Raw genomic sequence first — 24019 nt, 5'->3', positions numbered from 1 at the left:
GGCCGCCTTTAGAGTATTGTGTTCAGTTCTGAGCACCATGTTATAGGAAAGATGTTGTCATGCTGGAAACGGTGCAGAGAAGATTTAGGAGGATGTTGCCAGGACTAGAGGGTCTGAGCTATAGATTTAGCAGGCTAGGACTCTATTCCTTGGAGCGCCGTGGGATGAGGGATGATCGTATAGAAGTGTACAAAATCATGAGAGAAATAGATCGGATAGACGCACAGAGTCACTTGCCCAGAGTAAGAGAATAGAGAACCAGAGGACATACGTGTAAGGTGAGGGGGGAAAGATTTAATAAGAATCTGAGGGGTAACCTTTTCACACAAAGGGTGGTAGGTGTATGGAACAAGCTGTTAGAGGTGGTAGTTGAGGCAGATATTGCAATGTTTAAGAAACATTTAGACAGGAAAATGAATAGGACAGGTTTAGAGGGATATGGGCCAAACGCAGGTAGGTGGGACTAGTGTAGATGGGACTAGTGTAGATGGGACTGCTAGTGTAGATGGGACTTGTTGGCCAATGTTGGCAAGTTGGGCTTAAGGGCCTGTTTCCACGCTGTAAGACTCTATGACACTCTATGTAAAGCACTCAGTCTAAGCAATCTCTACATCAGCTGTCACTTGGATACAAGAGCATGATTCAAAGCCTGGGAACTTTGCTTTGGGAAACGATTTTTGCTCATGTGGAATTGTGTCCTGTGCGTTTGTTCCATCAGCTGTCCGGGAACAGTTGTGCCTGGATGTCCACTCTGCAGATTGGACACTTCTTGCTAGTGACCAGCCACTGGTCTACACAGACCCGGTGGAACAGGTGCATGCATGGGAGCCGCCTGAAGAAAGGCACAAAATGATCAATTAGCTCTTACAGAGGTGTGTCAAATCATACGCCAGTAGATATGGTGAATGCACAGAGTCTTTTACCCAGAGTTGGGGAATCATGAACCAGAGGACATAAGTTTAAGGAGAGGAGAAATATTTAATAGGAACTTGAGAGGCAACCTTTTCCACACAGAGCTTGGTGAAGGAAATGAGCTGCCAGAAGAGGTAGTTGAGGCAGGTCCTGTAACAACATCGGAGAACATCGTGGAGCCAGCGGTACATGGAAAGGATATGTCTAGAGGGATAGACCCTCCACCGGGTGTTGCCGTGCATGGCAGCCTTGCCAACAGCCTGTCTCGTCTTTTATCTTCTTTTGCTGTTTTGGTCTGTGTCTACTTGTATGTTTTAGGGTATCTTTAGTTTTTGTATTATGTGGGGGGTGGTGGAGGGGGTTGAGGGAAACCTATTTTATCTCTTTCCTCGACGGAGATGCAAATTTTTCCATTCGTATCTCCATCTGCACTGCGGCCTTAACATCGTGGAGCTGGCGGTCCACTAGTTAGGGATCATCTGCGGGAGCTCCAACCGCTGGAGCTTCGACCGCCTCGATCACGGGAGCTCCGATCGCCCCGATGCGGGAGCTTCGGTTGCCGACTGCGGAGAACATCGTGGAGCCAGCGGTCCCTTTGTCAGGGATCGACTGAGGGAGCTCCAACCGCAGGAGCTGCGACCGCCCCGATCACGGGAGCCTCGATCGCCCCAATAGACAATAGGTGCAGGAGTAGGCCATTCGGCCCGTCGAGCCAGCACCGCCATTCAATGTCATCATGGCTGATCGTTCCCAATCAGTACCCCGTTCCTGCCTTCTCCCCATACCCCCTGACTCCGTTATCCTTAAGAGCTCTAGCTCTCTCTTGAATGCATTCAGAGAATTGGCCTCCACTGTTATGTTAATTTTTATGTGAGGGTGTATCTTGTTGCTTTTTTTTGTATGACTGTTGTCAAATCAAATTCATTGTATGTTTATATATTATATGTTTACATACTTGGCTAATAAAATTAATTACAATTACAATATGGGCTAAAGGCAGCAGGTGCGTCAAGTGAAGATGGGGCATAGAATCATAGAAACATACAGCATGCAAATGGGCGCTTCAGCTAAACGTGGCCATGCTGACCAGATGCCCCATCTACGCCAGTCCCAGTGTGTCTCGGACCAGAATCCCAGAACAAGCACTCTACTCCAAGCTGTGTCACAGAAGGGATTTCCAAGAGGATAGAGAAAATACCACAAGAACATCCTCAAAACCTTCTTGAAGAAAAATATAATCATGCAAACTCATGCAAACTCTGAACAAATTATACTAGTGGAGAAAGATCGGGGAAGGCACAAAGCATTGCAAGCTCTTCAATGGAATCAGATGGAGACCAAACATAGGCAGGGGAAGGAGTATCAAATATTCCATCCCACCCGCCCGCGGGCCCAGTGAAACTCCACCTACAGAAATGTGGTGAAATCAAGACATCTGGGATCCCAAGGGATGGAAGAAGGGGAGGAATACAACAGTAAGTCTGGTGGAACACAGATGTACCTTCCTCTTTGCATACCTGACATCTTCTCCCTCCTCCAACATGCAGAGGCAAATTGTACACTTTTCATCCAAATCAGTTTCCTCTTCATCCTTTCTATCTTCTTTGAGCTCCAGTTGTATTCTCTGCAAATCAAAATAACGGATTAATGTCTGTGATTTACCAACGGCTCAAATAGTTCCTTAACCTTATATTGATGCATGAGCATCACTCTGTGCCAACGAGCTGTCAAATCCAACTTGCGAGTGATAGCGTTTGCTTCTGAATGTCAGGCAGCTTCTACAGACAGAGAAGCAAAGTTGATGTTTCAGATTGGTGGTTCGAAATAGGGCAAGGAAAAATAGGTCCAAGAAAACAGATTTTAAATGGTGGAGAAAGAACGCAGGTCGAAGAGAACAAGTGGAAAGGTCAAGTCAAGTTGAGTTTATTGTCATATGTACTAGTGGGATGTGATACAGGTGCAATGGAAATCTTGCTTGGAGCAACATTAAGAATAAGGGGTAGGCCATTTAGAACTGAGATGAGGAAAAACTTTTTCAGTCAGAGAGTTGTGAATCTGTGGAATTCTCTGCCTCAGAAGGCAGTGGAGGCCAATTCTCTGAATGCATTCAAGAGAGAGCTGGATAGAGCTCTTAAGGATAGCGGAGTCAGGGGGTATGGGGAGAAGGCAGGAACGGGGTACTGATTGCGAATGATCAGCCATGATCACATTGAATGGCGGTGCTGGCTCGAAGGGCCAAATGGCCTCCTCCTGCACCTATTGTCTATTGTCTATTGTCTATAACATCACAGACTCAGAAAATGGAGATAAATTATACATAAATTACACAAGAGAAAGAAAATGACCTTAGCTCCCTGACAGTGACAACACAAATAGACAGAAGAGTAAGGAAGATGTTTGGTATAATTCCTTCAACGGTCGGGGCATTGGGTATAAGAGCCAGGACACAGTTGGGCACAGGTTACTGATTGTGGATGATCAGCCATGATCACAATGAATGGCGGTGCAGGCTCGAAGGGCCGAATGGCCTCCTCCTGCACCTATTTTCTATGTTTTCTATGTTTCTATGGCAGCAAAGAGGAAGGTACATCAGTGTTCCACCAGACTTGCTGTTGTATTCCTCCTCTTCTTCTTCCATCCCTTGGGATTCACGATGTCCTGATTTCATAGAAACATAGAAATATAGAAAATAGGTGGAGGAGGAGGCCATTCGGCTCATCGAGCCTGCACCGCCATTCAATATGATCATGGCTAATTATCCAGCTCAGTAACCTGTACCTGCCTTCTCTCCATACCCCCTGATCCCTTTAGCCACAAGGGCCACATCTAACTCCCTCTTAAATATAGCCATTTCCGTGGATTCTGAGGTATCTAACGTGAAGTCATGTTGCAGCTTTATAGGACTTTGGTTAGGCCACATTTGCAGTATTGTGTGCAGTACTGGTCACCCATTACAGGAAGGATGTGGAGGCTTTGGAGTGGGTGCAGATGTAGTTTACCAGAATGCTGCCTGGATTAGAGAGTATTAGCTAAACAAACTGGGTTCAATGGTACATTATTTCTCACATGTACCGAGGTTCAGTGAAATTCATTTATGTATACAGTTCAGTACAAGTATCACGATACATAAGCACTATATATCAAGCACAATCTAAGCATCTTAGTGAAGCATCTCAGATGCAGTACAAATGTCTCGTAGTAGTGCACTGGAACATAGAGTGGCCAAATTTGGTGCCATTTTCATGTCCCGCTTGTTATAGGTGTGGAGTTGGACAAACTTGGATTGTTTTCTCTGGAATGCCAGAAGCTGAGGAAAGACTTGATAGAAGTATATAAAATTTTGAGAACCTTTTTTGCACGGTGGAAATGTCAAGACCTAGAAGGTATAGCTTTAAGTTGAGAGGAGTAAAGTTTAAAGGAGATGTGCAAGCAAGTTTATCTTTACGCAGAGATTGGTGGGTGACTGGATGTGCTGCCAAGAGTAATGGTAGAAGCAGATAGGATTGTGGTATTTAAGAGGCTTTTATAGACAATAGACAATAGGTGCAGGAGGAGGCCATTCGGCCCTTCGAGCCAGCACCGCCATTCAATGTGACCATGGCTGATCATTCTCAATCAGTACCCCGTTCCTGCCTTCTCCCCATACCCCCTGACTCCGCTATCCTTAAGAGCTCTATCCAGCTCTCTCTTGAATGCATTCAGAGAATTGGCCTCCACTGCCTTCTGAGACAGAGAATTCCACAGATTCTCAACTCTCTGACTGAAAAAGTTTTTCCTCATCTCAGTTCTAAATGGCCTACCCCTTATTCTTAAACTGTGGCCCCTTGTTCTGGACTTCCCCCAACATTGGGAACATGTTTCCTGCCTCTAACGTGTCCAAAACCTTAATAATCTTATACGTTTCGATAAGATCTCCTCTCATCCTTCTAAATCCCAGTTTTAGATCGGCACGTGAATATGCAGGGTATGGAGGGATATGGAGGCAGAGGAGATTAACTTGGCATTATGTTCTGCATGGGCATTGCGAATCCTGTACTGTACTGTTCTAAGTTAAGGCTGTGCAAGAACAAGACATTAGTTCAAACACAATTAGAAAAACAACTCCACAGTCGTGCAAGAGGTAGTCAGTAAGTTTGTAACTTAAAATGGACTTTTCACAGTTCAGATGAAAATTCATCGACCTGAAACCTTTACTCTGATTCCCTCTGCAGTGGTCTGTAATCAGCCTGCTGATTATTTCCAGCAATTTCCATTTCATCCACAATTAAGGAGTTTTAAAGTTAATAATATAACTTGATTATACAGAGAACTTGCAAAGATAATCTTTAATGCAAACTTTTTGTTGGATTCCAAAAAGTGCAAATTAATAGTTATTGTACGTTTTAGAAAGGTACGTGACATAAGTCAGAAAATGAGCCCGAGTGCTGCCTGGATTACAGCTACAAAGAGATGCTTCATTGGTACGTTATTTCTCACATGTACCGAGGAATAGTGACATTCATTTTTGGATATAGTTCAGTACAAATATCACAATACATAAGTACTTTATATTAAGCACAATCTAGATAAGCATTGCAGATACAGTACACATGTACACTGAGACAACATTCAGAGTGGCCAAATTTGGTGCTATTTTCAAGTCCCAGCTGTTGTCAGTGTTATCAGGTCTCAGACCTCTGGGACCCCACTTCGTTGCAGTCTATTCAATCCCATTCTCATGGTCCCAACCCATACACCTCATTCCTTTCAGACTCAACAAATTTTCCCAAGCGCCCATCTTCACTATTCGCTTTGATCATAGCTGAGTTTGGTTGAGGTCACAAGAGACACCCATACTCACCTTCCTATATGTGTGTGGCAAGGTCCACTTCTCAATCATATATTGCATGGTGCCCCGGCTCACTGCCCCCAGTCTGTCCTCTAACTGCAACAATTCCTGGAACAGGGAAAGAATAACAAGTTGAAAATAACGAATTAATAATAACTATTACTAATGCAAGAACTGGAGTATGCCATTTAATGGAGGGTTTGCACAACATCACCCGAGACTAGGGCTTCCACATCAAGTCAATCTGCCATCAGATAGATAGATTTTTGATTCGTACAGGAGTCAGGGGTTATGGAGAGAAGGCAGGAGAATGGGGTTAGGAGGGAGAGATAGATCAGCCATGATTGAATGACAGAGTAGACTTGATGGGCCAAAAGGCCTAATTCTACTATCACTTATGACCTTATGATCTCGAGCCAGATTAGGCACAGAACAACATGTCCTTTTCCTTCTTTACAATAGCTCATAGAGCACCCAATGCCTGGGTTCAATTCTGGTTTCTATGTGGAGTCTGAACATTCACCCTATGACCATGTGAGCTTCCTCCGGGTGTTCGGCTTTCCTCCCATAACCCTAAAATATAGGTTAATTGGGTGCAGTTAATTGCTTCTACATAGAAACATAGAAAATAGGTGCAGGAGTAGGCCATTCGGCCCTTCGAGCCAGCACCGCCAATCAATATGATCATGGCTGATCATTTAAAATCAGTACCCCGTGCCTGGTTTTTCCCCATTCCCTTGATTCCGTTAGCCATAAGAGCTAACCCTAACTCTCCCTTGAAACCACCCAGTGAATTGGCCTCCACTGCCTTCTGTGGCAGAGAATTCTCTGGGTGAAAATGTTTTTTCTCATCTCAGTCCAAAATGGCCTACCACTTATTCTTAAACTGTGGCCCCTGGTTCTGGACTCCCCGAACATTGGGAACATTTTTCCTACATCTAGCCTGTCTAATCCCTTAATAATTTAATATGTTTCTATAAGATCCCCTCTCATCCTTCTAAACTCCAGTGACTACAAGCCCAGTCAACCCATTTTTCATCATATGTCAGTCCCGCCATTCCGGGGATTAACCTGGTGAACCTACACTGCACTCCCTCAATAGCAAGAATGTCCTTCCTCAAATTAGGAGACCATAACTACACACAATACTCCAGATGCGGTATCACCAGGGCCCTGTACAACTGCGGTAGGACTGCCTTGTTCCTATACTCAAATCCTCTTGCTATGAAGGCCGACATGCCATTGGCTTTCTTCACTGCCTGCTCTACCTGCATGCTTACTTTCAGTGACTGATGTACAAGGACACCCAGGTCTCGTTGCACCTCCCTTTTCCCAATCTGACGCCCTTCAGATAAAAATCTGCCTTCTCGTTCTCGCCAACAAAATGGATCACCTCACGTTTCTAACGTGGAGGTAGGTGGTAGAATCTGGGGTGAGCTGTTGTGGAAGTGGGGAGAATAAACAATGAGATTAGGATAGAATCTAATTTTACGCACAATTGTTGTACAAAATCTCTGATCAATTGACGGTCCTACATAAGAAATAGGAATAGGAGGAGCTCATTTGGCCTTTTAGCCTGGTCCACCACTCAACATCAAATCCTACTTTCCTCCTAGATTCCTTTAATATCCTTAAGAGCTAGATAGAGCTCTTAAGGATAGCGGAGTCAGGGGGTATGGGGAGAAGGCAGGAACGGGGTACTGAATGAGAATGATCAGCCATGATCACATTGAATGGCGGTGCTGGCTCGAAGGGCCGAATGGCCTCCTCCTGCACCTATTGTCTATAATCGCAAAATCTCTGTTTAAATTAATTCAATGACCCAACCTTCACAATCTTCTGTGGTTGGAAATTCCAAAGATTCTCGATGGTTTCCTGCACCCACCCTGTTGACTCCTTTAGAAACTATGTCTGTTTTACTAATGTTTTATGTTATATTTCTGAGAGTTACCTAGTCTTGTATTCAATTCAATATAATGTCAATTAATTTACCATTTGCTTTTTACCAATTCTCTGCTGCACCTATAAGTTAGCTTGCAGTGATTTATGTACAAGGGTGCACAAATCCCTTTGAAGATCAACGTTTCTGTTTCACATCCTTCAAAATATAGTCAGCATTTCTGTCATTTCTACCCATGTGATGAACTACATATGTTTCAACAATGTAGTCTGTCAGCCATATTTTTCAGTTTAGTTTAGAGATCCTTCAGCCCACTGAGTCCATGCTGACCATTCTCACTAATTCAAGTTTATCCCACTTTCTCATTCACTCCCCACAACTAGGAGCAATTTTGCAGAGGCCAATTATCCTACAACCCCGTGCATCTTTTGGTGTGTAGGAGAAAACGGAGGAAACCCATGTGGTCACAGGGAGAACATGCAAACTCCACACAGGCAGCACCCGAGGTCAGGATCGAATCCTGGTCTCTGGTGCTGTGAGGCAGCAACTCTACAAGGAGCGCCACTGTGCTTAGCTTCTCAATATCCACTTGCAGCCTCTTTTCTTCCTCATCACTACACGCATGCTCATAGTCTTGGATCAATGCAAAATTGGAAATTTAGAGTCATCGTCACAGAGTTATACTGCACAGAAACAGATGCTTCTGCCCAATACATCCATGCTGACCGAGTTTCCTACAAGAGCTAGTCGTGTGTGTTTGACCCATATCCCTGCCCAAATGTCTTTTAAATGTTGTAATTGTATCTGTCGCCATCGCTTCTTCTGACAGATTGTTCCATATACCCACCACCCTCTGTGTGAAAAGCAGTGTGAAATCAAAGCCCCTTCTCCAGCATCCTTCATTGTATACGTGTTTATGCTCCATCAGCTCTCTCTCGGCCCATGACATAAGTAACGCACCTCATAACTTTCTCTGACAGCAGGATTCTGTTGTCCCGCATTCAAACCTTGGAGAGTCAGCAGGTGAAGATGTGGATAAGAATAGTTCCTTAGATCGGGAATAACCTGGAAAACAGATTTTATTTTATTACGAAGAGTGTACAAATAATCTCTCTGTCCGGTGACTGAGGCGTGCAGACCAGAGAGGTGTCTTTCCAATTCCTGGTCTACACCAAGTTAGCTGATGGAGTGGTTAGTGAGTTCACTCTTCAGCCCCTTGTCCTCTCCCCTGAAGATGGATGCACAGTGGACCCTAACTTTACTGCTGCACCACTGTGCTGACCCGTAGGGTGCACAGTTTTACCGTTTATTTAGTTTTGTTTATTATTGTCACATGTACCGAGGTACAGTGAAAAGCTTTTTTGTTGCGTGCTGTCCAGTCAGTGGGAAGGACTATTCATGATTTCAATCGAGCTGTCCACAGTACACAGATACAGGATGAAAGGTAATAACAGGTGGACACCCTTTAACCATGAGTCTGAGCTTGTTACGTCCAGTGCGAGCTTCCTGCTGTATCACAGGGTGTACCATCCCATCACAGCTGATCTCGTCTCACAGCTGAGTCTGAAGAAGGGTCTCGACCTGAAACATCAACTATCCATGTTCACCAGGGATGCTGCCTGACCCATTGAGTCATTCGAGCACTTCAAGTCCTTTTACAGCTGAGCTCCATCTTTAGATTTCAGACTTTCGACTATAGAGATACTTTGTGGTAACAGGCCCTTCGGCCCACCAAATCCGCACCAACCAGCAATCACCCCGTACATTAGCACTATCCTACGCACTAGGATCAATTTACAATTTGACAATCCTGCTTGTTAAAAATTTCATGCATGCCCAGGTGTACAGCCACACCCTCGCTCATACAGGTCTACGCATGAATACACTCACTCCTTCACCAGGAAGGCAGGCTGATGTCCCCTCTGAGGGCTTCCGAGGCCACAGGATCTTTCACCTCAAGGTCATAAGGAATAGGAGCAGAATTCAGCCATTCGGCTCATCAAGTATACTCCACCATTCAATCATGGCTGATCAATCTCCCCCTCCTAACCCCATTCTCCTGCCTTCTCCCCATAACCTCTGCCACCCATACTAATTACTGGGTTACTGATTGTGGATGATCAGCCATGATCACAATGAATGGTGGTGCTGGCTTGAAGGGCCAAATGGCCTCCTCCTGCACCTATTTTCTATGTTTCTAATCAAGAACCTATCTATCTCTGCATTAAATATATCCACTGACTTGTTTTCCACTGCCCTCTGCGACAAAGAATTCCACAGATTCACCACCGACTAAAGAAATTTCTCCTCATCTCCTTCCTAAACGAACGTCCTTTAATTCTGAGGCTATGACCTCTAGTCCTAAACCTCAGCTGAGACTCAACCCAGGTAGGGGTCAACCCATCACCCAGCAGCTCGTGTAGCTCAGTCACAAACTGCCCAGGCCAACAGGACTATCAGGGAGGAGCAAGAGAGAGAGAGATTGAGGAAACCTGCCTTAATGTAAATAGATTGCATTAGTTTGTGGATGCATTTCACATTATCTGTACATGGTGCCGTAACAATGGCACGCAGTCCGTGGAACATATAGTATCAACAACAATGGGAAAACAGCCAAAGATGAGCTGAAAATGATAAGAACATCAGCAGGAGCAGGGTGACCAGTCCCTCGAACCTATTCCACAGAGAGATCTTGGTTGATCCATTCTTGCACACCACATCACTTTCCCACTCTCTCCCCACTCTCTCCGTACCCTTATAAGTTAAATGGCTGTCAATCTCCAACTTGACTGTAATCATTTTTAGTTTCGTTTAGTTTACGCAAGCCATCTAACCTACAAATCTGCACGTCTTTGGGATGTGGGAGAACCCGGAGAAAACCCATGCGGTTACAGGGAGAACGTACAAACTCCGTACGAACAGTACCCGCAGTCAGTCTCAAACCCAGGTCTCAAGTTGTTGTAAGGCAGCAACTTTACTGCTGCACCACTGTGCTGACCCTAATTGATAGCTCTGCCTCCACAATTTCCTGGGGCAGAAAGTTCCAAAGGTTCACTACCCACTGAGAGAAGAAATTCCTTCTCATCTACATCTGAAATGGACAACTCCTTATTCTGAGACTTCGCACCCAAGTTCTAGATACCCACAGGAGGGGAAGCATGCTCTCAACATCCACCCTGTCAACTCCTTTCAAAATCATGTACCTTTCATTCTTTAATGAGTATAGGACCAATCTGCTCAACCTTTCCTTAAGTGCCCAGGAGACCAGCCAACTTCCTCTCCAATGCAAGCATATCTCTCCAAAGACGGGGAGACCAATACTGTACATTGTACCTGAGATCTTGCCAGCACCATGTAAAGTTGCATCAGAGCCTCTCTAATTAATAAAATAAACTGGGATAACATAGAACTAGCGTACGGGTGATTGCTGGTTGGTGCAGACGCAGTGGGCCTTAGAGCCTGTTTCTACGCTGTATCTCTAAGATAACACATCAAGTATTGACCCCCCTCACAATAAACGTTCCATCAGCACACACGCTTACCACTGATGTTGAAGACACACTTCTGGATAGATGGTGCATTCTGGGAGTTGCTAGATAACGGTGGAGGTGATGAACTGGAAGGAACTGGTATTGAGTGTGAGGTAATCCTGCCTCTGCACTGATATCCCTTCAAAAACAGGAAACAGCAACAAGAGAAAACATTTAATTGCATCCAGGTTGTGTTTTTCTGAAAATCCGTCAAAATCATATACCTTTCATTCTTTAATGAGTATAGGACCAATCTGCTCAGCTCCGAAGCCGACCTTTCCCAGATTAAATATGAGGTTATGTTTCGTATGAAAATTCCACATTTATTAAGTAGAGAAACATAGAAATGGGAAAAATCATTTTGAGCCCATTACATACTTAAATTAGATTGCGACTATTCTTTTAGTTTTAAATTAGTTTAGTTTAGAGATGCAGCGCAGAAACAGCAACTTCGGCCCACCAAGTCCGCACTGACCAGCGATCCCCGCACGTTAATACTATCTTACACACTCTAGGGACAATTTACATTTATACCAAACCAATCAACCTACAAAACTATACATCTTTGGAGTGTGGGAGGAAACCAGAGATCTCGGAGAAAACCCATGTGGTCACGGAGAGAACGTACAAACTCCATACAGACAGCGCCCGTAGTCGGGATCGAACTTCGAACCCGGGTCTCCGGCACTGCAAGGCAGCAACTCTACCGTTGCGCCACCGTGCCGCCCCAAATTCTAACTCTGTGCATAAGTTTCTCTGTGGGTCAAATTATCTGGGGAACACTCAATATATTTCAATTATCAATTTTTGTTTGTACCAGAGTTGTATTGTTCTGCTGAAATAACTGGCAAAATGTAGACAGTTTGGAGATTAATATAATAGTGTTTGTATAATAATACATTTGATATCCTACATAAAAAAAGTGTCCTAGAATCATAAAGCCACATTGCACAGAAACAGGCCCTTCAGCTCACCATATCCACGCCAATGGTTTTTTCCATCTACACTAATTACATTTGCCCTCATTAGGACAGTGCCCTCCTCTGGCTTGCCTATGTAAGTGCTTGGCTAAATGTCTCTTAAATACAGTAACTGTATCAGATTGATTCCTCCACCTCCTCAATTACTCTATTTAAATAAGCACCCTTTAGATTCCCTCTAAAACCTATCCCCATATTAAATCGATGGCCTCGTGTTTTTGAGCCCTCTATCATGAATAAAAGATTTTGACTATCTGCCTCTCATAATTTTACATCGACATCCTCCACTTCTCCACGATGCCCCCCCCCCCACCCCACCCCCCCCACCCCTCCCCCCACACCTTCCCTTGCCTTTCTGTCCCCTTCTCTGAACTAAATCCTTCAATTCAGGCAACATATAACATATAACATATATAACATATAACAACTACAGCATGGAAACAAGCCTGTCCGGCCCTACCAGTCCACGCCGACCATTCTCCCTGACCTAGTCTCATCTACCTGCACTCAGACCATAACCCTCCAATCCCCTCCTATCCATATACCTATCCAATTTACTCTTAAATAATAAAATCGAGCCAGCCTCCACCACTTCCACCGGAAGCCCATTCCATACAGCCACAACCCTCTGAGTAAAGAAGTTCCCCCTCATGTTACCCCTAAACCTTTGTCCCTCAATTCTGAAGCTATGTCCCCTTGTTGGAATCTTCCCCACTCTCAAAGGGAAAAGCCTACCCACGTCAACTCTGTCCGTCCCTCTCAAAATTTAAAAAACCTCTATCAAGTCCCCCCTCAACCTTCTACGCTCCAAAGAATAAAGACCCAACCTGTTCAACCTCTCTCTGTAGCCTAAGTGCTGAAACCCAGGCAACATCCTGGTGAATCTTCAGTACAATCAAATGAATGAATGAATGAATGAATGAATGAATACGTTTATTGGCCAAGTATGCATATAAAAGGAATGTGCCTTGGAATGAGGGAATGCAAATCCCTCCTAAATTATGGTGACCAGAAATGCATACCAAACTATTTTGTATAAAGAGAGAAATGCAGTCAGGCAGCATTTCGTCCAGAGAAAGTTACTCCAGCACTTTGTGCCTTTTTTTTTTGTAAACAAAACCTTGTGTCTTTGTTTTGTAAATTTTTGACAAAACCTCCCAACATATATTGTATATCTCGATCTATGAAGGCAAGCATATCGTATGCCTTCTTCACAATCTTACTAATCTGTGTTGTCTTGTTCAGGGAACTAAGGACTTGGACCCCAAGGCCCCACTGTTCATCAACATTTCTCAGTGCCCTATTCCTATTTGTCTTCTTACATTGGAGCAAAGACAAACAAATATTCACAATTTAATACATGTTATGTGCAGGAAGGAACTGCAGATGCTGGTTTAAACCGAAGATAGACGCAAAAAGCTGGAGTAACTCAGCGGGTCAGACAGCATCTCTGGAGAGAAGGAATAGGTGACATTTCGGGTCGAGACCCTTCTTCAGACATTTTGTTTTGTTTTGCTCTTCAAGTCAGAGGACACTACCACAACTTTAAGAAACATTTAGACAGGTACATGGACAGGATAGGTTTAGAGGGATATGGGCCAAACACAGGCAGGTGAGACTAGTGTCGATGAGCCATGTTGGCTGGTGTGGGCAAGTTGGGCCAAGGGGCTTGTTTCCACGTTGTAAGACTCTATGACTCGATGATAGAACTAATGTTTGGCATCAGTGATTCCTCAGTAGAACCAACCCACTAAGGACTGCCCAGCACTTACCACTCAGTGCCTTCAGTCAGGTACCTGGGCTGCGTTGCAACTGCTGAAGCTGCATGGTTGGTGAAGTCCAAGGCTGGCCGCAGGCGGGGAGGGTAAGGAGGTGCCCTTTCCTGTATCCGCCTGCAAAACGACAAGACAAAACTGCTGGAGAATGGGCCTTTTCTGAGCGAATCATGAAAGTTGCAGTGAGCTAACGTTTGCTGATGCTGACCCAGAATTTAATCATTGCAGAACAAACATGGGGCAGATATTCCATTGCCCTGGAACCATAGACTGCATCTGGCTGAACTGTTGTCCTTGTTTAGACCTTAGTGCAGTTTTACAGGGGGAGCATGGCTCCCAGCTCTTCAGTGCAGAGAGGTTTCGATTTTTTTTTTAGATTTAGAGATACAGCGCGGAAACAGGCCCTTCGGCCCACCGAGTCCGCGCTGCCCAGCGATCCCCGCACATTAACACTATCCTACACACACTAGGGACAATTTTTACATTTACCCAGTCAATTAACCTACATACCTGTACATCTTTGGAGTGTGGGAGGAAACCGAAGATCTCAGAGAAAACCCACGCAGGTCACGGGGAGAACGTACAAACTCCGTACAGACGGCGCACGTAGTCAGGATCGAACCTGAGTCTCCGGCGCTGCATTCGCTGTAAGGCAGCAACTCTACCGCTGCGCCACCGTGCCGCCCACCGTGCAGTATGGAGGAAGGCAGCTTGCTGGACTCACAGACTATGCAGCCCTGTCTCACCATGAGAGGAAATCCCATTAAACCAGGTAAGAAACCTCTGTCGTCACAAGGAACTGCAGATGCTAGTTTACAAAAAAAGACACAAAGTCCTGAGGTAACTCATGATTAAAGGAGTATTCTTTGTGAAGAAACTTTTCTGTGGTCAAAGATCCTGAAATTACACTTAACATTCTTACCTGAGGTTTTACCATCCACCATTTTGTTTCAATGGGTTAAAAAACAGAGAAGGCCCAGTCCATAAACACAGGCCATCCAGTTTCCTCCACCATGCTGCCTGTGCCACTGAACTCTTCCTGCACTTTGTTTCTCGCTTGAGATGGCTAGGCTGTGAATTTTCTCCTGTTAATCTCGTTATTCTATCAAATTTGCAAACTGGGAGATCTTGGGTGAAGGTTTGGATACTGTCCCTCCAAGAACCCCAACTTTAAAAGTCACTGCACATCAGGCAAGGTTGTTGAACCCACAATTACAGGGAGAGTGTGCAAACTCCACACAGAGAACACCCGAGGTCAGGATCGAACCCGGGTCCCTGGTCAATACTTACTGAATGTTTCACTTTGGAGGAAATCAATGCCAATTCCAAATGGAAAACTTGAGTAGGTTCACTAGGTTAATTCCCGGAATGGCGAGACTGTCATATGTTGAAAGACTGGAGCGACTAGGCTTGTATACACTGGAATTTAGAAGGATGAGAGGAGATCTTATCGAAACGTATAAGATTATTAAGGGGTTGGACACGTTAGAGGCAGGAAACATGTTCCCAATGTTGGGGGAGTCCAGAACCAGGGGCCACAGTTTAAGAATAAGGGGTAGGCCATTTAGAACTGAGATGAGGAAAAACCTTTTCAGTCAGAGAGTTGTGAATCTGTGGAATTCTCTGCCTCAGAAGGCAGTGGAGACCAATTCTCTGAATGCATTCAAGAGAGAGCTAGACAGAGCTCTTAAGGATAGAGGAGTCAGGGGGTATGGGGAGAAGGCAGGAACGGGGTACTGATTGAGAATGATCAGCCATGATCACATTGATTGGCGGTGCTGGCTCGAAGGGCCGAATGGCCTCCTCTTGCACCTATTGTCTATTGACCTTTCCCAACCAGGGGTCAATGTTTGCAATGATAGAACCTGCAGCTTGATCATGATCGGATGAGTCTAGTCACACACAAACCCCATGGATGGGTGAGAACAGCTCAGAACAGCTCAGAACTATACCGCATTCACTTCAGGAGTACCTCGGACAGGTTTCATATCTCAACAGCATTGCTTGTCCCTGGCCTTCACGTACCTGGGGAACGGTAGCAGCCTTCCCCGCTGGGCATCGAGCAGCTGGTGTTGCAGGAGGTATTGCTGGTGCAGCGGCTGAGGTAAGTATGAGGGCAGGTCTTGGAAGCGGCGGCTCGGTAAGGTTGCCAGAGGCCGGGGCAGTGGCAGAGGCGATGCGGCATGCTGGTGCGATGAAGCCACGTCGGTGCGCAGGGCTGGTTGTGGCCGGACAGAGTAAGGCAGAGGAAGCTCGTCTTGATGAGCCAGCTGAAGCTGTCTGCAGGAAGTGACTTGAGAAGACTGCCACCTTGGGAAGGTGGGACCTGCGGAGATAACAATGATCATGACTAACACACTCACCCAGGATTTCCATGGGAGTTCTGCAGGAGTGCATTGAAACAATGTACACAAGAGGCTGGAGTAACTCTGCAGGTCAGGCGGCAGTTTTTGAGAAAAGGAATAGGTGACGTTTTCGGTTGAGACCCTTCTTCAGAAAGGTGCACATGGCTAATCTGCGCATTTGTGCTGTTCCTTTTGTTTTAAACCAAATTTGTAATTTGGGAGATCTCGAGTGAGGGGTTGGAGACTGCCTTGCCGAGAAGTCCCAATTTTAAAACTCACCGCACATCAGGTAAGAGATCTGAACTCACAGCTCTCTGATTCACGGCCAGATGCCTTCAAACGCCCCATGACTCAAGAAATGAGAAATAGGGTTATGGGTTTTACTTTGCGTTCCCTCTGTCCCTTCTGCCTTCCCGACAGTCAACAGGTGTGGTGGGGTGTCCTGTGTGCAATATACTGAGTATCTCCCACTCCCTTCACAGGACTGATGGAGTATTGGACCAGAGTTAGCCAAAGCTGCAAATACATTTTTAGAAGACAAATCAATTGTCATCAGATTATCTCTGGACAGATAATTATTGGTTCATGTCTTTCTGCTTCATCTTCCTCCGAACATGTAGGCAGAGGCAGAGGTAGTGGCGGACAAAGAGAAATTGGAAGGCTGAAGGAGCCCCCATTTTGGATAAAAGACAGGCACAAAGCTCTGGAGTAACTTAGTGGGTCAGGCAGCATCTGTAGAGAAAAAGGATGGATGATGTTTTGGGTTGGGACACTTCTTCAGACTCTGATTAAGATTAGGAGTCTGAAGAAAGGTCCCGACCTCAAACGTCACCCATCCATTGTTCTCCAGAGATGCTGCCTGACCACTGAGTTAATCCGGCATTTTGTGTCTATCTTCAGTATCTTAGGTATAAACCAGCATCTGCAGTTTGTTGTTTCTAGATGTTTCTCCATTTTGGATACAGTGGCCTTCATGCTGAACCAGGTCATTGGTTTAGGTCTAGGTTTATTATTATCATTGTGCTTCGTCTTGCATGCTATCATATCAGATCAGATTACACCAGACATAAATACAATCAATGTGCAGGAAGGAACTGCAGATGCTGGTTTAAATCAAAGATAGACACAATAGACAATAGGTGCAGGAGGAGGCCATTCAGCCCTTCGAGCCAGCACCGCCATTCAATGCGATCATGGCTGATCACTCTCAATCAGTACACAAAATACTGGAGTAAGTAAGCGGGACAAGCAGCATCTCTGGAGAGAAAGAATGGGTGACGTTTCGGGTCGAGACCCTTCTGCAGCCTCGACCCTAAACGGCACCCATTCCTTCTCTCCATAAATACAATCAAGTCACGCTCAGGTACAATAGGTAGAGCAAAAGGAAAGATGATGAAGTCCATGAAGAGGATAGTTAAATATTTAACACAATCTTAAAAAGAAAAGAACCTGTCAGTGCACAGTTTTATCACTCAGGAGTCAGCCTGATGTGTTTCAATTCATTGATGGTTCGGTGGGTGGGTCCAACACAAGTGACTTCCAGGAGCAGGGCAGCCCTCTGTGTGGGGTAATTAACCAGCCCGAGGTCTCATTACCAATCTGCTGCCCTCAGATTCTTCTTCACTAAACAGCTTCTTAATTCAGTTTAGTTCAGTGAGATACAGCATGAAAACAGGCCCTTCGGCCTACCGGGTCCACGCCGACCAGCGATCCCTGCATATTAACACTATCCTACACACACTAGCGACAATTTTTTACATTTACCAAGAGAATTTACCTACATACCAATTAACCTACACACCTGTACGTCTTTGGAGTGTGGAAGGAAACTGAACATCTCGGAGAAAACCCACGTGGTCATGGCGAGAACGTACAAACTCCATACAGACAACTCCCGCAGTAAGGCACAACTCTACTGCTGTGCCAATGTGCCATCCTGGTGTTCCATCCGGAGAAGAAAACAGATACAGGGAAGCCTGCACCATTCATTATACCTGTCACTTCCAAGCTTTACCATCTCATGCTAATCCCTACTCCCTTTACCTTTCTCCTCCCCACCGAGATTTTCTCAGATATAATCTCAAATCTAAACTGTATCAGTTTTAGTTTTAGTTTACCGGCCCACCGAGACCATTCCGACCATCAATTATCCTTTCACACTAGTTCTATGTTATCCCATTTTAACATTCACCCCTCACACTCTTGGTGGAATTTACAGAGGCCAGTAAAACCTACAACCTGCACGTCTTTGGGATGTTGGGAGAAACCGGAGCACCCGGAGGAAACCAACGCGGTCAGAGGGAGAACGTGCAAGTCCACTCCCGAGGTCGGGATTGAACCCGAGACTCTGGCAATGTGAGTCTGCCAGCTATGTCACAGAGCATCCCTCTCGGAGCAGTAGCTGGAGCCCTGTAATTGGATGCAGGATTCCTGGGTGAAAGAGGAATGAAATGAGCAAAATTCCCACTTCTGATCACTCCCGAGTAATCCCTGTTGGGGTGGCTGGCACTGCTTCAGGTTTCTATTTTTATTGTTATTTCAGGTACTTTAGATCAAATGCAAGGGTGACACAGTGGCGCAGCTGGTAGTGCGCTTGCCTCACAGCGCCAGGGTCCCGGGTTCAATCCTGACCTCGGGTGCTGTCTGTGTGGAGTTTGTATGTTATAGACAATAGACAATAGACAATAGACAATAGGTGATCATTCTCAATCAGTACCCCGTTCCTGCCTTCTCCCCATACCCCCTGACTTTGCTATCCTTAAGAGCTCTATCCAGCTCTCTCTTGAATGCATTCAGAGAATTGGTCTCCACTGCCTTCTGAGGCAGAGAATTCCACAGATTCACAACTCTCTGACTGAAAAAGTTTTTCCTCATCTCAGTTCTAAATGGCCTACCCCTTATTCTTAAACTGTGGCCCCTTGTTCTGGACTCCCCCAACATTGGGAACATGTTTCCTGCCTCGAAACGTGTCCAACCCCTTAATAATCTTATACGTTTCGATAAGATCCCCTCTCATCCTTCTAAATTCCAGTGTATTTCCAGTGTTCACCCAGTGACCCTGTGGGTTTCCTCCAGGTGCTCCAGTTTCATCCCGGGACGAGCAGATTTGTTGGTCAATTGGCCTCTGTAAATTGTTCCTAGTGTGGAGTAAGTGGATAAGAAAGTGAGATAACATAGAACTGATGTGAATGACAGATCGATGGATAGCATGGACTCCATAAGCCGAAGGGTTTGTTTCCATGCTGTATCTCTAAACTAAACAAATATAGGGAAGGAAAGCATGGAAAAATTAGGCTTTATAGACTTTAGAGAGATACAGCGCAGAAACAGGCCCTTCAACCCACCGAGTCCAGGCCGACCCAAACACTAGCTCTATGCTACACACGAGGAACAATTTACAATTTAACCGAAACCAATTAACCTACAAACCTGTACATCTTTGAAGTGTGGGAGGAAACCGGAGCACCCGGTGAAAATCCATGCGGTCACAAGGAGAACGTATAAACTCTGTCCAGACAGCACCCCTAGTCAGGATGGAACCCGGGTCTCTGACGCTGTAAGGCAGCAACTCTACCGCTGAGCCACTGTGCCGCCCAGCGGGAGTGCCTTGAGATATGTGTGACCATGAGCAAAGAGCAGAGGCAGCCTCAGCTTTGAATCCTCCCAGGTTGTCTGTTCACTGTTATGATTTACATCTGAACAACACGAGTACTGACGAGGCCTCCAGAACCAAATCTCAGAAACTAAGAACAATGGGGGATGGAGGCGGTCAGGGAATTGACGAATTTGAAGAATTATGCTGTCAGATGGTGCTACAGGAGAAGCAGTCCCAGAGAAGGATCACAAATAAATATCAATCTCAAGCAGTGCAGAAACCAGAGTACAGCAACAAAGAAGATAACATCAGTTCAGCTTCAGTTCATTGGTACATCACAAGAAACAGCACCGTTTAACAGGACAGGTACCTCTGCAGGGAACAAAAAGCCAGTCTGTAGTCTATAGTACAGCACTCACACTTATATTCAATAAAGCACTTACAGTGAAGGTGTATTTTCAATTCTGCATTCTCAGCATTAGACGCAAAACAAATTATGTCAACTTGTTGCCTGGGGTGAGACAGATCGACTAACAAAATACATTTCATTTTAAGTTAATAGAGTATGGAAAGTTCAGCGTAGGTAGCTTTTGTAAACAAATACAGAGAATGTGTTATGATTTACACATCAATATCCCCTCACAAAACTGAAACACAAAGAGCACCTGAACTGTGTCACAGAATTCACACCAGAGATTTACAACATAACACACACTCCACAATCAGCAAAAAATGAAAGCAACATCGCTTGTCGTTTAAAGAAGAGAGAACACATTTGATAATTTCTTCCCCTTGAAGGGAGTACCTCTATTGTTCACAGAGCCCAAAACTGGAAGAACAAGATAGCCGACATGTACCAGCACCATCCTGCCGTCTTTGTTGCTGCCGGCCGCTGGGACAGATGGCCCATGGAGCTGCTGCCTCCCAATCCCGATGTACATTCAAATGTGGAGCTGTGCCTGCAGCTAGCTGCCTCCCGCACAAAGAACAGCAGTCCAATCGAGAGCACTCATTATCCAGGGACTTTATATCTTGTCGCACTACAGCCAGCCAATCGGGGGTGACTGACCCTATTGTACTTGCACCCCATCACTCCCCTCCCCCAACCAGATACACAACCTCCCTCTCCCTCTCTGCTCTGCAGTCTGGATGTGAATCTGCCAGTCCCGGTGTGTTTGTGTTCAAGTGCGGGTGAGAATTTTGGTGCCAGGATTGCATCTGTTAACATTAGGAACATTATCAGTGACTCTCATGATCACATGACAACTTTAACAACATTTAAAAGACATTTGGACAGATATATGGATAGGAAACGTTTAGCGCAACACGGGCCAACATAGATAGGGCATCTTGGTTGACATGGGCAAGCAGGGTCGAAGGGGCCTGCTTCCTTGCTGTATGACTTAGCTGTAAACCCTCATCTGCAGTTACTTCCTACATATTTAATAGGAATTTACTTGACTTTATCTTGCACTAAATGTTATTCCCTTTATCCCGTATCTGTACATGGTAGACGGCTTTATTGTAATCATCTTTTCACTGACTGGACAGCACTCAACAAACAGCTTTTCACTCTACCTCGGTACACATGACAATAATAATAAACTAAACCCGAAATGTCACCCATCCTTTTCCCCAGAGATGCTGCCTGACCCGCTGAGTTACTCTCGCACTTTGTGCCTATCTTTGGTTTTAAACCAGCATCTGCAGTACCTTGTTTCTAACTAAACCATTATTTAGGAAGCCTTGGCATTTGCAACCTGACATTGCATAATGTTTGTACGTAAATGGAATTACTTACCGCTGCCTCATCAGGAAGGCAGGTAGAGCCGCTGCCTCGCACTGCCAGCTCCACGATGTTAAGTCCTGCAGGCTCCCACGGTTGGATCTCCCAAAGCCGGTCCCCAGCAAGAGGCTACCAGCTCCTCGATGTTAGGCTGCAGCGCGGACGCAGATACGATACAGAAAAAAAATCGCATCTCCGTCAAGGAAATAGATTTTTTTAAAGTTTCCCCCAACCCCCCCATATAATACAAGGCTAAAGATACACCAAAACATACATTTAACACATATTAAAAAAACAACAAAGAAAGAAAAGGATGAGACAGACTGTTGGCGAGGCTGCCATTGTACGGCGCCACCTGGTGGATTTGAAAGTAAAGAGCAAATACTATTTATTGTGCAAGACACAAAATGCTAGAGTAACTCAGTGGGTCAGGCGGCATCTTTGGAGAAAAAGAATGGGTGACGTTTCGGGTCGGGACCCTTCTTCAGACCTTTATCGTGGCATTTAGTCATTCCATACAGCCAAGCAAGGGATGCAATTTGCGACTGTTAATCGTGTTTTCATCTCTGGATCGAACCGAACAGCAGATGTCAATGAACACCAATAGCTCACCAATGGATACAAAGTGCCGGAGTAACTCAGCAGGTCAGGCAGCTTCTCTGGAGAACATGGAAACGTGACATTTGGGGTGAACAGAGCGGCACAGTGGTGCAGCGGTAGAGTTGCTGCCTTACAGCGGCAGCCACACGGTTCGATCCTGACTACGGGTGCTGTCTATACAGAGTTTGGATGTTCTCCCCGTGACTTGCTTGGGTTTTCTCCGAGATCTTCGGTTTCATATCACACTCCAAAGACGTACAGGTTTGTAGACTAATTGGCTTGGTATAAATGTAAAATTGTCCCCAGTGTGTGTAGGATAGTGTTAGTGTGTGGGGATCGCTGCTCGGTGCGGATCAGGTGGGCAGAAGGGCCTGTTTCCACACTGATCTGCAAACAAAACTAAACTAAACTAAGACACCCTTCTCACCAATAAAGCTCCTGCTGTCTTTTTATAAATAAGCTATCTCCAGAAATTTTCCAGGCACATGATAAAAGTAAAATTGAATTGTTCATTCGGCCACTACAAATGAAGAACAATTCCTACACTTGACCTCTGGGTGGGCCATGTACCCACATGCTCGGGTGCAATTTACTCCTTCAGTCTTTCAAACCTCTGAATATCTTCTGATGACGAATAAACAGTCAAATCTGTCTGGAGACTGGGTGGGATTGGAGTTGCTCAAGGTCACCGTCAAAAGGATGTTTAGTTTAGTTTAGAGAAACAGCGCGGAAACAGGCCCTTCAGCTCACCAAGTCCGCACCGACCAGCGATCCCCACACATTAACACTATCGTGCCACACACACTAGGGACAGTTTACACATTCACCAAGCCAATTAACCTACAAACCTGTACGTCTTTGGATTATTGAAGCTGTGACAGACACAAAAAGCAGGAGTAACTCAGCGGGTCAGGCAGCATCTCTGGAGAAAAGGAATAAGTGGCGTTTCGGGTCAAGACCCTTCTTCAGACTGAGAGTCAATGGAAAGAAGAACGAGAGATATAGACGGTACTTAGGAGAAATAAACGTAAGATGTGCAAAAATCAACGACAATCAAGGAAATGTGGGGCACACAATAGCCCATTGTTGACTGTGGGATAGGTGACAATGAATATACAGACAGGAACTCAACAGGATAACAGTAAAACTAGTACAATGACCAGGGTGGAGAGAGAGAGGGGATGCAAGGGTTACTTGAAGTTAGAGAAATTAAATTTCATACCGCTGGATTGTAAGCTGCCCAAGTGAAATATGAGATGCTGTTCCTCCAATTTACATTTGGCCTCACTCTGACAATGGAGGAAGCCCAGGACAGAAAGGTCAATATGGGAATGGGAGGGGGAGTTCAAGTGTTTGGCAACCAGATCACATCAGCCGAGGAGGCGGGTTGCTAAGCAGACTCCATTAGGCGGCGCCCGGCCTCTGGACCTACAACGGACCCTGGGCCTACACTGTCCGGGCCTACACTGTCCGGGCCTACAGCGTCCGGACCTACAGCGTCCAGACCTACAGCACCTGGACCTACAGCGCCCTCCCTGGGCCTAACACGGGACAAGGGTGGTCCAGTATGGGACAAACCAATTCAGCCCAAAATACAGGATGTCCCGGCTAATACGGGACAGTTGGCAACCCTAGTGCCACCTCACAATGGCACTCAATTCCCTGCTCTTTTAGAAACATCTCTACTTTCGCTTTAAGTACCCCCAAAGATCCCGCCCTTCTCGGGTTGAAAAATTGAGAGATTCTCCACCCTCTGCAAGGTGAAATT

General features: G+C 45.4%; 1 protein-coding gene across 1 annotated transcript; it reads right to left on the bottom strand.

The window, feature by feature from the left end:
* Window positions 1-714: 714 nt before the first annotated feature.
* ark2ca (arkadia (RNF111) C-terminal like ring finger ubiquitin ligase 2Ca) lies at window positions 715-20746 on the bottom strand. Its single transcript, XM_078409298.1, has 8 exons — window positions 20671-20746; window positions 15951-16251; window positions 13923-14042; window positions 11183-11309; window positions 8601-8705; window positions 5753-5848; window positions 2430-2536; window positions 715-832 (listed from the first exon to the last, which is right to left on the bottom strand). Exons 1-8 carry the CDS (start codon window positions 20729-20731, stop codon window positions 715-717), a joined length of 1035 nt encoding a protein of 344 aa, XP_078265424.1. The 5' UTR covers window positions 20732-20746.
* Between the last annotated feature and the right edge of the window lie 3273 nt (window positions 20747-24019).

This window comes from Rhinoraja longicauda, chromosome 1, assembly GCF_053455715.1.
Source record: "Rhinoraja longicauda isolate Sanriku21f chromosome 1, sRhiLon1.1, whole genome shotgun sequence".
Lineage (NCBI taxonomy): Eukaryota > Metazoa > Chordata > Chondrichthyes > Rajiformes > Arhynchobatidae > Rhinoraja > Rhinoraja longicauda.
This window is presented reverse-complemented; position numbering and strand designations above follow the sequence as displayed.

What these genes read in the sequence shown, in the direction of transcription:
- ark2ca (XM_078409298.1), bottom strand. Translation starts at nt 20,731, where the DNA reads ATGGTGCTGGTACATGTCGGCTATCTTGTTCTTCCAGTTTTGGGCTCT. An exon ending in GTGTGTCTTCAACATCAGTG is followed by an intron (nt 8,706 to 11,182) that starts GTAAGCGTGTGT and finishes TCTGTTTTCCAG; the next exon opens with GTTATTCCCGATCTAAGGAA. An exon ending in GAGGAGGGAGAAGATGTCAG is followed by an intron (nt 833 to 2,429) that starts GTATGCAAAGAG and finishes GCCTTTCTTCAG; the next exon opens with GCGGCTCCCATGCATGCACC.